This window comes from Crocodylus siamensis, chromosome 11, assembly GCF_052110815.1.
Source record: "Crocodylus siamensis isolate JL-2025a chromosome 11, ASM5211081v1, whole genome shotgun sequence".
NCBI lineage: Eukaryota > Metazoa > Chordata > Crocodylia > Crocodylidae > Crocodylus > Crocodylus siamensis.
Genome location: NC_143405.1, coordinates 63,613,506 through 63,630,317, shown reverse-complemented (window position 1 = coordinate 63,630,317; position 16,812 = coordinate 63,613,506). Strand labels below are relative to the sequence as shown.

Below are 16,812 nucleotides of genomic sequence, written 5' to 3'. Positions count from 1 at the left end.
TATCTCCCTGCCAACATAAGGTTATTGCTCTTAGTATGTTTTGTGGCATATTGAAATATTGAGGAAGTTCTCTAGTTTCCTCCAGTACTAAACACATTTCTGTTCATTTTTTTTTTTTGGCTTTACTTTGGAAGCTCATAAAACTGAAGTGATGGTAGCTCAGTGAAGTTTATTTTAGAAAGATCTCTGAATTCTCGCTTGCTTCCAGAAGAACAGATTTGTCTTTCCTGTTGTACACTGGCAAGCATACTTACCAGACAGCAGGAAGAAACTCCCATCCATGGATATTTAGCTGAGCTCTCATTGTTGCAGAGGCCTCGTTTTTTGCCTTTTCCTGACCGTTTTAATTTCGACCATGCACTGTAAATGGGGGAAGATGCTTTACCTTCAGTCGCATTTGGTGTTTATGGGGGTTTGGAGTAGGATGCCGGTTCTCCCCTGAGAAGAGCTCTAGAAGGTGGTAGCTGTAGAGTCCTGGATGCAGATGAATAGATTTAGATGCTAGTGATGCCATGTGGTTCCTTGTCCTTATCACAGATATGGGCTCTCATTGTCCAGGAAGGTCCTACGAGCTGTATCTTTAACTCCCTCTGTTGCACTTGGCTTGCTGACTCATTTGTCTTTTCTGTTTGCTTATTTGAAAGCCAAAGGCACGTCCCTGATAGCTGAATATGCCATGGTGAGAAAAGAACTGGACACTTTTCACTACAAGCAAAACCTCCATCTGGAATTCTGGACTCCAAGCTGCCTTTGAGTTATCCCAGCTTCCCATTGTCCTCAGGTGTGGAAATCTACTGGACTGTCATTCAAACAAGGAATTTCCCTGAAGCCATGTCTGTAGCAGTGAATATATTATAAACGGACACTGGATGAAGTTCGGCCACATAATTGCTCTTATCAGTGTTAATGGTGGTCTGAACTGCTTGCTACAAATCTGAGATTTTCCTTACGGGAGTACATCATCTTGCCACTATTTAACATGGATTGGCTGGGCAAAAGAATGTGTGGGGAAAACCATTACTGTGGACTTTTTTAAACTGATGGTGTCTTCTGTCGGTTGTCAGCCACCAGAGACGCTAATCGACTGAAAGGATCCCTCGAGAAGGGGGCGCAGCGTGTTAGGCACAATGAAAAGAAGCCCTCAAGAAGGGAATACGGCTTTAGTGTTTTTATAGCAATGTTCCTTTAATGGAAAACAAAAATAGCACAATTCAAAAAAATAACTAGTTTGTGTTTTGCCCAGCCTTTTGCAAGTAATTTGGGATAAGAAGCTATCAGGAGTTTTAAGAACTTGATTGAGGCCATCGGTCAAAAGCAAGTATAGAAAAAATAAAAGTTGTACTTGCATGGTACAAAAGCAATTTTCAGTTACTCTGAATAAGATTTGATGGCGAAAGAAAGTAAACATGAATTACTTTTGCTGAAGGAGATCCAAATACACAAATATCAAATCGGCAAAGGCAAATAACCTATAAAACAATGCCCAAAGAACATATTTCTTGACCTATACTGTACACCCCGGGCCTTTTGTTGTTTTAAAAGAGAGCTATATCAAATGAATTAGGTTGGTATTATTCTTCAGCCTGTAAAATTAGCCCTTTTAAAACTGAATATTTAAATATTTTCTGAAAGAATTTCCATTAGTTTCTGCCTTGTTCACGTAACCAAATCATTAACACTTGTTATGCTTTCAACCACCCCCAATGCCATTTTTCAGGATGCTGCACTAGATGCTGGCTGGTTTAACAACTGAGTTCAGCTTCAAGTGAACCTGTATGCATTCCTGGCATCTTTCCATACATGCAAATGTTTGATGAATAAAGGAGGCTTTACTGTTTTATATAGTCCAGTCAGTTTTTATGAGCTATTTTATCTTGCTTCAAAACACCTCGCAGTGAAATCCTTTTAAAGGGCTTAGCATTATGATAATTTTAATTGATCTGGATATTTTTCATTTTAAGATGAGTTGATCTGAAACTTCACCTGGAATTCTATTAAGTGACAAAGTGGAGGAAACAAATTATAAACCAAGAATATTCTCTTCTGCCTTAAAGGGGCACCAGCTATTGCTGAGACCAGACAATCTGAGCCTAGCAAATTGTTCACAAAGCCCAGCCTTCTCCCCGTTACAGTGGCACATAATACATCAGGGATTTTAAAGCCACTAAAAGTAGCAGTTGCCTGGTTGTTTACCTGTTAATGTCTTCAGGCCAAGATGAACTTGCTACAGAATTATTATACAGCAAAACAACAAGAAGCCTCTATGCAGACGCTTTAGCTTTGAGTTTATATAAAAGATCGTATTTAATGAGCAAAGCAAAGTACTTTAGACCGTTATTATGCAAACATAAAAATAACTCTGTGTCAGGAACAAAGAATTAACGCTTAATTAAGGTGCCCAACTCGAAAGGATGGTTTAAAATGGAGATTGGTTTACTTTTAAAAGAACCAAAGCAATATGCTCGTTTGACAAAAGAGCAAGGGAAATATGTTGGATCTTGCACATTCGGAGTGAAATCACAGTCCCGATGGGGCCAGAATTTTGGCCCTGGGTGTTTTCAGTCACAAGTGCAATTTGGTCTTGATCAACTAAACATGTTTTAAAAAAACAAACAGCGGAAATTTCCATTAACGAACCTTAGCAACTTTCAGTGATTAAACTTTTTTAGGTTCTGAAAGGCTCTGTCAATCTGAAAGCATAATGGCAAATCGGAGCTGGTTCAGGAACACGCAGACGTTCGAAGAAGTTAGTACTTCGCCCGCGTGCTTCGCTTGGAGCCATTTTGTAACGCTGGCTGCATTATGGCCCTGGTGGTAAGCTTTTGGGAATAAAAACCAGGACGTCTCAAATTCTGTCAGCTCTCGAGCACAGACCTACTTAAATGTTACGTTTTAGTTCTTGGGTATAAGCAGAACACTGTTCCTGAAGCTTTTATTGTCTCATTGTTCTTACTGTAAATAATTAAGGAAGCTTAAAATTAATTTTCCTTGCAAAATTGAATTTGCAGTGGCTGGGTTGTTTCTAGACAGATTTTGGTATTAATTTAAGAGATGCGATTTTTATAGTCTTTCCAACTTCTCGTTACGACTCCTGCGGTTTTCTTAACCTAAAAAATTGCTGCAATGATGAACAAAGAATTATACAAAAAAAGAAAAAAAAACGTACTTTTGTATCTTTATTTTGGAATTTCTTGTTCTATTATAAATATTGAAGTATCCCTATTTCAGAAGACATATTTTGTTAATTGATTGTACATATTTAAATATGTATTTTTGCACAGGTCTTTTTTTCTTATATCCAGTTTTGGTACAATTGAGATCATCTAGTATTTATTTATTAATTAATTAAAGAAAAGCAAATACCTTTTTTATAATTTGAAGTGGTTCACTGCCAAGCCAATAGTTACATGCCTACTTTGCTACTTAAGGGATGCCTCTGTTTTGTGAAAGTTGTGTCCCTTTTCATGTCTTGGGAGTGGATACCTATAACCTAAAGGCCAGCACCTGCAGTCCGATTTGTGGAAGAGCCTGATTGCAGGGTGAGGCTTGAACGGTCTAGCTGGCATTGCTTACCAGCTGCCTGATTCCCAGAAGACCACATTTAGTTAAGTGACACACTGCTTCTCTTTTTTTAGTATTTGTGTGCGTGTGTGTGTGCGTGCGCATTTGTGTGGGTCTCGTGGTTTTAACTAATGGAAAAACTGAAAGTGCCTGATATAACTAGTTTTATGCTTGGACTGTTTAGACAGCTTCTCCTTAAAAGACTTGAATGTTCAGTTGAAACTTTTGGAGCTTGCTTTTTCCACCTACCTATTATTTCCAAAACTTTGATTAAAAGGGGTTCAAAACAAACAAAGAAAAAAACCAACAAAGAGAAAAGATCAATGCTGGCAAGTTTTGTAAAGCATTTTGAATAGAATAATTTGTGTCGAAACAATCCCGTTGATAATGCATCTTACAACAATGCCAAGGGTTAGAAATTTTTTTTGCAATCGGCTATGTACACAACTGTCTCTTTTTGGTTATTCTTTCATTAATTACACCATTTCGAAGGAAAAAAAAAAGAGAGAAACAGCAAATGTTCAGAATATTTTGTATTCCAGGGGGAAAAAATTTAAAAAAACAAACCCAAAAAAACAAAAAAACCAAGTAAGTACCTCTTGAAATATTTAAAAAAAAAAAAAAAAAGGTAATTTCCAAATGTCATTTCTAAGGCAGTTGTCTTCCCGTGAGAGTTCTCTTGCCAAGGAATCTCTTGTCTTTCACTCATTCTGTCCTGGGAGAGGGAATCGGGCTTGAGAAGATTCTTAACGTTTCACTGTTTAGCAGAAAATAATCATTTTTACATTTTGTGCGAAACATTTTACGTTTTAAAGGTGATAATTTAAAAAAAAAAAAATGAGCACTACATAATGTCAATGTGAATGTAGGCCTCGGAAGTGTCCGGCTCAGGCTGGAGCCTGGTTCTAAAAGCAATCTCCTGTGTAAAAGGTGTGAATAGTTTGATAATTTGTACACATAATCAAGAGCATCTGATCAGCTGAACTTTGCGTCGGCTGCTGTATAGTACATGAACAAATGTCATGGGATAGAAAAATTACTTTGGATATTTAAAAGAAAAATAAATATATAGTCTATTTGTTTTGTAACAAGTTTCTGTAAATAAAATAATTTATACTATTTATAAGAAAAAGTTGTGCTTTGCTTCATGAAAAAGATTAGTTTGTTGAACAAACAGATGTTACTAAACAGGGCAATAAAATTAGGTCTTTTCAACAAACGAGGTTGGCTGCATGAAATACATGATACGGTTCTGCGTCATTATACAAGAATTCAGCCCTGAAGGAAAGCAGCATCCCTCGTGGTGCCTCGGTGCAGAGATTTGGTAAGGGCTGGTCCTGCGTCTAGCGTTCCTTTGGACGATGGGATGAGTACGGCTAGGAAAAGTGGATCCTTGTATCACAGAGGCTTTTTCTTTGTGGGCGCCTGCCCCAGAGTTGTGTAAAACCGCTCTACCATAAAGCAACCAAAACAGGTTATGCTGGATTATAGGGGAAGGGTTCTGACATGCAGCGTTGTTGCAACCAGTGCTTCCATCCTTTCAAAACATCTTTCTGTACTTTTTGCTGCAGAAGAGCCAAGAATGTGGGCTTGCCCACGTTGATAATTCACTGCTGTACATCAGGCACGCCACATTATGGGGCTGTTACAAACACCGCTGCTCCTAAAGCATCCATCAGCAGGCATGGCCCCTGGAATAGGACCTGGTCCTTCCTTCTCCGTCAGCTGCCGTGGATGTGCATGAGAATTGTCTCGGTGAGTAGCTCAGATCACCCTTTATGTCTAAACAAATCCCCAGTGCTGCAGGCCACTCTGGGAGGTGGTCTTCCAGTTTGTAAGACTAGGCTCTTACTTTTAGCAGAAGTCTCTAGTCATGTAGGGTATCACTTGTGCCTTTGTAATGCAGAGGAGACTGTTTTTGACTTTTCTCTTCGAAGGTGTCGGGAATGCAAGGTTTGGCTGTGGCAGGGGCTTTCAGCATGAAGTCTTTCCTAACAGTTTCTTCTCACAGTTCTGCCTTGTGGAGATCTCTGTAATAAAGGATGAAGCTCTTCATTCAGGTAAAACGGGGTTTTTATCCTTCTCTGAGACTTTTAAACCACTCTTGGTTAATAACCAAATTTATGTTGCATCTAATGGAAAGATTAAAATGATCTGCCAAGCCACAGGACGGGTGAAGTTCCCGGGTTTATGATGGCACTTCATTGTCGGTAGCTGGCATCTTCGTTTTCAGACTGCCCGTCACAATTGCCTCAATTACAATCCAGCCCAAGCTGCAGATTTGTAGGGATTTAAACTATCATGGATTGAGTTGATTAGCAAAGGGCAAATTTTATTTTAAATCCCTGTCGGTACACCAAGGAACGAATGCTAAAGCTCCCTGTTCTCAATCTGCAGTGGATCTCCCAGTGAGGGCAGCAGGTTAGATCTGGTGTAGGACATATGACCACTGTTATTTAGCATTGTCCTGTACCTCTTTCAGGTCATTCAGCAATGCTTAATGAGATAATGCATATACCTCTAGCATACACCACTGACACTAACCTTTCTCTTCCCTCCCCGTTTTCCTTCTTGTTCACCTTTCCCCCTTTTGTGTGCGTTTCTTCTGTTGCTCCTTCTGGATTTCCTTTCCCACAGCAAAGCCCAATTTCCACTTCATTCTGTATGTTAAATGAAATTATTCCATTTTGGTGCATGGGAGTTGGGGGCATTCGTGCTCTGAGCCGTTTGTTTGAGCCTGTCTGCAAATTCAGGCAGAAAGCACTGCTGGAAATCCACTTGTCACAGCCAGAAGGTCTTCGCCTGTTGTTTCGAAGAGTAAAAGCATCCTTCCTGGATGACAATGGCAGGTGAAAGGTGAGATCTGAAGTCTGCATGGTGCATATACATTCCTGATGTCTGCATCCTTGAGGAACCTAAACACTCTCAATTTGAGTAGGAAGCTTGCTTCTCTGTAGGTTAGGAACCGCCTAGAGAGCTGTCCAGCAGCCATCCAACACTGTGCCACCTCTCACCAGGCACTGAAGAGGATATAGCTTCCTAAGGTGCCTTAGCTTCTCCCTGCACCTTGGTAAGGGACAGCAGAAGAGGTTGCAAGGAACTTGCATTATAGAGCTTTATAGGCTCCAGTGCCTAAAACATGTCAAGTGAAACCCACCTGACACTGACCTTCCTGAGACCCATGAAGAGTGGCTTGTCTCCTACCTCCGCTTGGAAGAGCTCAACTCAGAGGCCTTGTGTGGGAGAAATAATTGAGCCAAACATTTGTGATGGCAAACAACCTATAAAAAGGGCATGGTAGCTAGTTCTACTAGTAATATCATTATGCAATATCATCATTCCTGTGCAGAATTCCTATGGCTTTGGGGCAAAGGTTGTGATATGTTAGTAGACTCCTCCCTGCTGAGTACATTTCTGCCCCCCTTTTGGGTGGATTCAGATTCAGCAGATACAAGCCTTCCTTGGGAAGAGACAGACCCAGACAACGGACTGCACTCTTGCCTTCCAACACCTTCCAAGGCTAGACGAGCTCTGAGCCACTCCCATCCATCCCACGTGTTATGGCACTCCATGAACTCTTCCTGCTCGTGTTAGCTCCCAAAGAGGCCAACAGAACTGAGTTTTAGTTGTAATTATTCCACCAGTTATTTATTACAATCATCCTGCTGCTAGATATGATTGAACACATGTGACTGCACCATCCGCACCTTGGCTCTAATTTGCCTGAGTGCTGTTCCTGGGTTCGCTGCTTACAGTTAGGTTTTTGATTCACCACTGATAAATAGCCTGGATTTTCATTGCAAAAGAAAGGGTGGGTGGGATCCTATCTCAAGTCGTCATAAGAGTTGAAAACTAGCATGGGAATGGCAGATAAAGAGATGAAGTGAAACAGAACTAAGCAAGGGCAAAAATGGGTGGACTGGGGCAAAGCCTGGTCAAAGCTTCAGCCACAAGTTCTGATGAAGAACTACATGATTCCTCTTCACCCTGAGCTCAGTTCTCTACTGCATCCTTTCCTGCCGCCCTATTTCCAGTAACAGTGATTTTTTTTTTTTCCTGCCCTGCACTCAGGGTTAGGATGGTGATAAGCAGGGGAGCATCCAAGTACTGAAGACTGCCTTGCACCTTGCTGTGGGGACCCATGGTGTTTCATTTGGGCCTATCTAGATGAAATGGATAAGCTAGGCTTGTTAATTATATTCACAACTGGTGCTAAATTACACAGCCTCACTAACTTCACAGAGAGAAGCCCCCCTCGGGTATGTCAAGGGATGTCCATGCACAGGCCAGATTTTAAGCGTTGCGCAGGAGAGCTTTAATGACCAATGCTAAATCCCACATCCCTCCTTCCTTCCTCTCTCCACCTTGCCTGTAGTTTTAACGGCCATAGGAGCCAGTCATGTGTTGCCCTCTAATATGTTCTGTATTGTGTGCAGCATCCTGTCCTTCCAAGCACAAGGAAAGAGGCTTTCCTTAGTGTGGACCAAAGTGGGAAGGCCAGGTGCCTCCAGGCACAGACTTGCAAATTGGCATGTTGTTTTGGAGGTTGTAGATGCGTTTTGAGCTGAATGCAAACCAGGACTGGGAATTGTGACAAGTAGGCAAGTGCTGTTCTCCGCCACTGTGGCTGAACAGGTCTTGGTTGGAGAGCAGGTAGGTAGGTTGCACCTGTCTTACAGCCTGTCAGCGGGGTCAAACCTCATGTGGTCCTGGTTGGAGAAAGCACATTGAGGGCCATGTTGAGACTGAGTTAACAAAAGAACAGGTGCCACTTGGCTGCCGACTGCAAGCCTCTGGAGAGTTATTAAAAGTGAGGAGGAGAAAAGGCACAGGGTGCTGCCTGCACTGAAGGATGTAAAGCAAAGCTCAGATGAAGGGATTGCAGTGGCACTTGGGAAGGGCATGGACTGATTTCTGACATGCCTGCCGAGAAGGCTCGCCCCACACCCCAGCCTCCCTACTGCCAGAAATCCTTTGCAGTGCCCATGACACATTTGCTCTCTGGGGAAAGGGAAAGCCCAAGCTTTCCCACTGGTTGTTTGAAAGACTTGTCTAGCAACTTTTATTTTTCTCTTGCAGGTGAACAGCGTAAGGCACTGCTGCTCTCTGAATCTAGGCAGCTGTGGCTTTCTAAGGCAATGGACTTGGCCAGGATTTCTCAACACCACCTGTGTCTGCAACCCTTTGGCATAGCTGAAAGCCTTGAGATGTACTGAAAGCCTTAAATCATCCAGGTACGGACTGTTTCAGCTCTTGCCACAGGCATCTGATTAGGTCACTAGGTCTTCTGCTGAGGAAAACAAATGAACAAGGGTTGGGGATCTTTAGCAAGGGGAGAATTTGAGACAGAATGTACTTGTCTCTAGTGCGATTTATGTTCCAGTGGATAATGCTAATCAAGGTACCTTGCAGGAGTGAATTATCCCAGGCTGTTGGAGACAGAATTATTTTTGGGAAGGTGTGAGTGTATTTAGGCTGTGAACACTCAGCAGTGCTATTTCACAGAGACATGCCAGGCTGCCCTGTGTTCTGACAAGTTTTTGCTGTATTGCATGTTGTTCGCTTTCACTTTTGGGAAGAACAAAAAATTAAGAGCCGTTGAGTCTTCACATACAGTCTTTATCATGCATTAGGAATCTTGATTCCACCTACGGAATAGTCTGGTATGGCCACGCGGTACAAAGGATATGCATTTGGTGTTTTTCTGCTGCTTTTAAGTAAGGTAAAATAACAGTGATGTCTCACTTGGGTAAATGAAGCGCTATGGCTCAGTGTCTGTCAGGTATGAGATTCTGCCCTCTCCCTTGCTGTGTTAAATACACCTGGGAAGACATAGAAGTTAAGTGGAACTCTCATGTTTATTTACTTGTGCAGTTTAACTCTGTAACCAAATGGACAATACTGAGGGGCTCTACAGCTTCATCTGGTCCCTGGAAACATCGTACAAGGTGGCCTTGTTATCAGCTGAGCTTGACTTGTCAGGTTAGGAGCCCTGAGAGGGTTCCTTGGAGGGCTCTGCTTCACCTACTCAGAAGGGCAGCGATTCTTTTCCACTGAGGAAGGGTGCCCCATGCAAAGTAAGGTTTAGAAGACAAATCTGAAACATGCTATATTTTACTGCAGGAGGTAAAGCAATGAAGTGGGAACTGGGATTCCAGTACTGGAACGGACAGCAATCACAAAAGACCCACAAATTGTCTCAACAGATCACAAAACTGTGACAAATAGCTAGGGCTTTCCTGTCCTTTATGTGCACATGGTTCACATTTTTCCTTCAATTGATGCATGTCCAGAATGACAACCCATGTGACTAACACAGTTGTCCCAACCCTCTCCATGTTCATTCAGTTGTCCACTTTGTTGTGAAGTGACGACAGGCAAAGAGCAGGAGCTGGAGGCAGAGTTCTCTCTGCACGGTGCAGCCTTTGGATGCCACGGAAATGTACCTTTTCTACTAAATGGTTTGGGCAATCTCTTTATCTGCACCCAAAAAAAACCCTAGGTGATTCTAGGCCTACTACTAGTTTTTCTTAGCTCACAGATCTTGGCTCCATTAAGTTTAGAAGGCCAGTATAGAAAGAAACGTTGTACAATGAATACAGCACACTACAAGAGATGATCAACTGTATTATACATTTAATAAATGAACTGGTCCACAAACATTAATGGGACATTTATACAGTTCAGTTGTGTACATAATGAAGAACACCGTAAAAACCCTACCTATGTCTTGCTTGTAATTTTCTTGGCTTACAGTATACCAAGTATACAATATATTCATAGACTACTTGCAAAATAGCCTTGAACTTCTAAAGTTCTGCATTCCCTTGTTAAAAAAAGTTACATATTAATTACTCTGGAAAGTTTCTGAACTCTGTTTAGCAGCAAGTCTCCTTTCTTGATGGTTTCTTGGTATTGCCAGTTCTTGCTATCAGGCCTATAGATTTAAAAAAAAGAAAAGTGCAATTGAGAGAGGACATTTTATACCAGGAGTTATCGATCTAATAACTGGCTAGCATGCACAGATTTAAACACCAGCAGTTTCTAGAGACAGATACTGTACCTGTTGGTTTCTACTATCTCGTTTACTTTGTCTATTTTGCAGTGTAGTCGCCCAGCAGCAATAAATCTTGAAAGCTCCCTAAATTAAAAAGAAAGATAAATACAAGGTAAAGATATAGATAACGCAGCAGCTTGGGCAATGTTCCCATCATATTCCACTTTTGAAGAAACAGCTGAACTTGATTCCCAGTAGGATTACAGAAAGGCGTTTTAGACCGTAGGTAATCACCTCTCTTCTCATTTACTCCCTTTTGCTTTTAAGCTGCCCCTTGCCTTTCATCTGGATCTTTGGAGAGGTGGGGTTCTACTTGTCTACATGTTGCACAACGCATGAATATCTGGCACTGTAATGTGTGACAGATCTGAGTGAGGGAAGCCACCTAAATTAAGAGTTGTGTGTACTGTAATTACTTCAAAGCTAGCATGACCACCCTCCTATCCTGGAGCAGGACCTCTGGTCAGCCTTCCCGACTCAGGCCAGGCTTCTAGTGCACCCATGGGAAGTTTTATCCCAGCAAATGCTTTTATTTCTTTAAAAAAAAAACCTTATACAAACTGATGCCATTTTCTAATATTCCACTACATGCTGGATTATTTGCTTAACAGACTGCTGGTGAGATTAGCCTTGTTTCTGGCCCAGCAAATTTTTAAAAGCCATCCTAAAGCAACAAACTAGTGTTGATAGCTTATATACCGTTCATGTTCTGAGCAAAGGGGAACAAAATATACTTAGTAAATGCCAGTGTAGAGAAAGATGAGCTAGACTGTTTGGGGCCAAGGAAAGAAAAGAACATAAATACTGTGGTGGAAGAGAATGGCAGGACAGGGACAAGTGACATATATGGTAAAAAAGAAACAAGTTACTCATTAACAAATACTCTTCCACAACATACATATTGTTCTTATCTCCCCTAATTCAAACGTATCCACTTTCATCTGAAAATTTATTTGTGCTATACTTAAAAGAACCAATGATGCTTCATTTGAGAGTATGAGTATCAAATAACTTCCCATGCAACCCAGAGTGTAAGGGAAACATGGGACAATCGCTTTTACAGACTGAATAAACTGGTTTCTCTACTAAACCTTGAGGCTAGTTAAAAAAAACCAAAACTTTGTGCCACAAGCCTGGATTGTTTATGGTCTGTGTAAGCCAAAGATAGTGAGAAAGAGGACGGAATTTTCTTAACAGTGAACAAATCACTTTATAAATGATCAGTGACTAGTCTCTTGACTTGCACAGTCCCCGTCACTTACTGATCTATGAATTCTACGCCGACTCCAAAGGCTTCTGCCATGTACCCTAGTGTCAGCGATCGGTAAGACTCTAGGAGCTGGCTGTAGGCATGGATTCTCATTTCTCGAACGTAATACCGATAGTGAGGTGCAAACAGCCAATCCTTTTTCATCTCCTGCTCTACAACAGCTGAAAAGATAAAGATCACAACTGTAATCCATACACTCCGCGTAGGGGAGGTGTTGATCTTTTCCTGCTTAAGCAAACCAAATGGCTAATACAGGTAAATAAGCAATATGACATGAGAGGTAGTTATCTTGGATCCTTGCATGCCTCAGGGTTATAATGAAAGACAAGCTACAACTCGGTGTGCGGTTATTGTAATAAAGCTTTCCTAAAAATACACATATTAAGAGCAAGACCTGTTAACTCGAGGTATTTCAGGAGCCAGACTTGCAGATCTTATACCAAGCGGCATGAAAACTGGCCATAATACAGAAGAGATTAAGTTTTTTCTTTACTTCACCACTCTGCGTAGAAATTGGATCAGAAAGGCCATGGCAGGAGCCTGCTATCAAATCTCTCCTTTGAAACTGGCACTGGCAATTTCAACTTTTAAGAACTGAGCTACAGAATTTGTGGTCGACTTCCCCGCCCTGCAGCCCACGGTATTGTAAATAATTATATTTTTTGAAGGAGCAGCCTCTAAGTTTTCACAGAACGTTCATTTTCAAAGCAAGGTATTGTACACAATAAACACATTGGCAAAAAAGGAGCAGACATTAAAAGTAGCCATGCTGTGCTGCAAAGGGAAAGCTGTATTTAGCAACCGATGGTTTTCTCTAGAAGCGGTTTGACAACACAGCTATCACAAAACCCGTGTTAATTTGAGGCAAGCCATTTACAGGACTAGCACAGGGGAAAGATACTGATGTATGAAAACCATACGCTCTTACCTAGTGACTGGAAGAAGACAGAGTAACGACATTCATAGAGGGAGAAGAGGTACTGTCGTACTGCTGGTAAACTATGTAACACTTCCAGAATCTCTGCCCCTTTAATGACCTAAAAGTAATCGAAACAGAAGGTTAGGTTTAAACACTACTAGCCTCAGGCAGGAGATAAATAGTCTTAAAAAACAGGATCTATTTGAATCAGGAGAGTCATCTGCTTTACCTACCTTCTCTCTAAGGTCAGGCCTGTCTAATGCAATCATGCTGACATAAACAGTGTACGTTACGAACGTTTTGTAGTCCATCAGCTCATAGGATGTAAACGTTGATACTGTATCGAGGAAGAGTTCTGCTGCTTGCTTGAAGTCCCGAATAGCTACACAGTAAAGACCCTGGTAGACTTTTAGGCGATTTCTCCTGTCCCAGTCTCCTCCTTCCTCGATGAGGCTTAAAACAAACAGACAAAAGTGCTTGTTTCATTACAGGAAACAAGTACAGCAAAGCGATGGATTTAACAACACGAGAGTACGCAATGTTTCAGTGGTAGTTCCTACTACGCTGCAAAAATCAGGGCTTCGGCAACGCTGCAGTCAGGAGGGAGACTCTCCTTGGTGAGTGGGGCCATGTTTCTGCAAAATTCAAGCTTCAACTTAAAAATAGATACATAATCTTTACTGCTGCAATGATGGGTTCACACATGCATCTATGTCACCCCCAGTCTGCAGACACAGCTCTGTTATGTCTGTAGCTAAAACCATAGCTTTTTCAATAAGCAGGATAGCAGAAATCATCCAGAGATGCAATTTCTGGGTAACTTTGCTCGCTGCCGGCACACTGGCAATGAGACTATTCAAAAGCCACCTTCAAAGCCACTTCCTACCAGAAGCTTTCTCCCAGAAACCCCTTTCTGCGCTGCTTGGCCCCAGGGGTGTGGGAGCAAACGATACCTCTTGGCTTTCTCGATGTTGCGTGTGATGAGGTCGTTGTCCATGTAGAACAAGCCAATTCTCAGGAGGTAGAAAACGATATCCAAGCGATGCCCTAGTGCCACAGTTTTGTCGTATGTCTTACGAAAAGCCGTCAGAGCTCCTTCCTAGCAAGACAACATGTCCCCATGTGAGGAGGCTGCAAGGACGAAGTCACCGTCCAGGAGAGGGTGCCGACCCCTGCAGTTCAAAGCTGGGATCGGAGAGGATGTGCAGAAGGGGAAAGAAGGAAGGCCTCTTGACTGGCACCGAACAGGAAGGTGCTTTCAAGGGGATGGGACAAAACCATTCTCCACAATATATTTCGGGACCCAAAGCTTTCCCCCGTCCCGACGGGGAGTCTGTCACCCGCTCTCCTCAATGGGGGCACGCCCCAATCAGTGCCTGCCGGGGGGGGGGACACGGACGGACAGATGGGGCTTCTCACACCTTGTCCCCGATGCGGCACAGGTACTCGGCCTTGGCCATCATAGCATCACGGATCTCGCTCTCGCCCAGGATCTTCTCAGCATCCTCCAGCTCGTGGTCCAGCCGCGCCAACTCCTCCTCGTTGGCCTTCTTCATCTTGCCCAGCAGCTCCGTGTCCACGGGCCAGTCCAGCGACTTGCAGAGCGCCTCATAGAACGGGGCCATGTCTGCAAGGGGCCGAGTCAGGGCTCTGCTGCACCCCGCCCCCTCCTCAAATCTCTACTGCCCCTCCCCCTCCCTGCACATTAACCTTCAGCTTGATGGGGCCCCCCTTTACTCACCCCCCCAGCCCCCTCCTGTTAACCCTCTGCTGGGGCAGAGTTGATCACCACCCACCCCCTTCCCCCATTAATCTTTTGCTGGCTGGAGCCAAGCACAGCCTCTGATGCCCCATCCCCACATCCCTGTGCATTAACCCCTGGCTTGCTGGGGCAGAACCGCCCCCTCCCCCCCAGTCTTGGGCTGCCAGGTCAGAACCACCTCACCCCCCTTCCACATGTTAACCCTTAGGTTGCTAGGGCCGACACCCCCCCCCCCCCATTAACCCTCGACTTGCTGGGTCAAGACAACCCCCCCCACACACACACATTAACCCTTGGGTTGCCGGGGCTGAACAGAGACGCCCCCCCCCCTTTTATGTATTAACTCTTAGCTTGTTGGGGCCAAGCAGAGATTCGCCCCGCACCCCCGAGTTAACCCTTGAGTTGCTGACTCCTCATCCCCCATGTATTAACCCTTGTGTTGCTGCGGCCCAGCAGAGCCCCCCCCCCCGTGGTGTTAACCCTTGCATGGCGGGGCGGACTCACGGTGCAGGCGCACGGCCGCCATGAGCTCGTCGCGCGCGGCCGGGTCGGGGCGGCGGGGGCGCAGGCTGAGCAGGAAGCGGAGCTGAGCGATGCGGAGGTCGGGGTTCTTGGGCAGCCCCTCCTCCTCCAGATTCTCCAGCGGCATCGCGGCGGCGACCGTAAACCAAGACCACGACCACTGACTCAGCGCCGGGCCGGAAGTACGGAGGAGCACTTCCGGCGAGCAGCACTTCCGCCGGCGGCGCGCTGGGCTTCCGGTGGCGGCGGCTCCCCCTGGCGGCGGGAGGGGGCGAGGACGAGGGCGCATGCGCAAGCGGGGAGGATGGGGGGGTTCTGTTCCTCAGGCACCTGGCGCGAGGGCTCTGAGGGGGGCGCGCATGCGCACGAGTAGAGGATGAAGGCCTGGGACACGTGCGTGTGTACAGGGCACACGTGTGCACGCGGGACATAGCTGTGCAATGCAGGAGGCGGTGCACGCAGAGGGCAGCACGTATGTACAGAATATAGGACACGCGTGTGCACACAGGACAGCACGTACACACGCGCGTGCGCACCTTCCAGGTGTGTACATGCATGTACACACAGGGCGGCACACGTGCACACGGCAGGGCACAAGTGGACATCCACACAGTATGCGTGTATGCACAGTACACACAAGACAGGAGGCACATGTACACAGAACCGGGCACACGTGCGTGCAGTATGCCCACAGGGCACTGACACGTGGGGCATACCTACACAGTATAGGACACGCATGTTCGCACACAGTACAAGACATACATGCCACGTGCAAGGAAGCCCCTAGGGTGGTGCACACATACACACGCATCCAGACACCCTGTCGCACACACGCGTGCCTCACAGTGGTGCCCAGTGGTTCACATTTGTGTACATGCCCCGCAGGGCCCCTGGCACTGACACATGGCATGGTCTAACCAGAAGAAATATGCGTGTTGCACAACACCCATAGAGCACCAAGGTACACAAAACAGTCCCGCCGGGTGTGCACACCGAGATGCCCCACAACGTGCCTCCCAAGACACACAGAGACCTCCCACACGCACACACCCCTTCAAGAGGACACGTACACAATGCGTGTGAACGCACGCACGCATATACACACACACATCCTCCCTCCGAAAGAGACAGACTAGCCCAATACAGTGCACACGCCAGACAGGACACATACACCCTTTCTTCAGAAGAGACAGGCTAGCCCCGTGCAGTACAGGACACGCGTACACAACGCACACACAGTATAGGACACACCTACACACACTTCAGGCCATGCATGTGCACAGAGTATGCTCACTACTCTTTTTTCCCCCGCAATTTCCAGCGGAGACGGTGGGGGGAAGAATGGAAATTCTTCTGACTGTTTGCCCTTGGCCCTCGCCCGGCACGCTTCACCTGTTGTTGCTGACGTGCTTCCCATAGCGGGAGGCCAAGCTCACCTTGCTTCCAAGATGAGGCAGGACTCCTCATCACCTTGCGGCCTGAAGTCTGAGCATTTCTGATTATTCGAAGGAACATGTCAGTCACTCTTGAGTTTTGAGCACTGGAGTTACAGATTACTTGTTGCTGCTGTCAGTGATCCATACCATGGTCACGTTCAGGCCAGTCCCTGGCTTAAAGGTATCACAGCCCAAGATCCCTACTAAGGAAAGCACCTCAATAACTGAGACAGGCAATGGGCTGGGAAGGAAACAGAGGCACAGGAAGGCAAAGTGACTTGCCCA

The 16,812-nt window shown here is 44.9% G+C and overlaps 2 protein-coding genes across 8 annotated transcripts in view; one reads left to right on the top strand and one right to left on the bottom strand.

Annotated features, from left to right (window-relative positions):
* ATXN7 (ataxin 7) overlaps positions 1 to 4,693 on the top strand; it is a 104,091-nt gene extending 99,398 nt beyond the window's left edge. For all 7 annotated transcript variants that reach the window (XM_090021187.1, XM_090021183.1, XM_090021184.1 and 4 more), the window contains one exon: positions 645 to 4,693. In XM_090021187.1, coding sequence (XP_089877313.1) covers positions 645 to 662 — 18 coding nt within the window. In that variant the 3' untranslated portion in view covers positions 663 to 4,693. The remainder of the gene's footprint in view (positions 1 to 644) is intronic.
* A 5,489-nt stretch (positions 4,694 to 10,182) lies between these two features.
* On the bottom strand, positions 10,183 to 15,290 carry PSMD6 (proteasome 26S subunit, non-ATPase 6). The gene is made up of 8 exons (XM_090022564.1): positions 15,074 to 15,290; positions 14,229 to 14,434; positions 13,761 to 13,906; positions 13,041 to 13,260; positions 12,817 to 12,925; positions 11,881 to 12,049; positions 10,625 to 10,702; positions 10,183 to 10,498 (listed from the first exon to the last, which is right to left on the bottom strand). Exons 1-8 carry the CDS (start codon positions 15,216 to 15,218, stop codon positions 10,402 to 10,404), a joined length of 1,170 nt encoding a protein of 389 aa, XP_089878690.1. The 5' UTR covers positions 15,219 to 15,290; the 3' UTR covers positions 10,183 to 10,401.
* Positions 15,291 to 16,812: the final 1,522 nt, after the last annotated feature.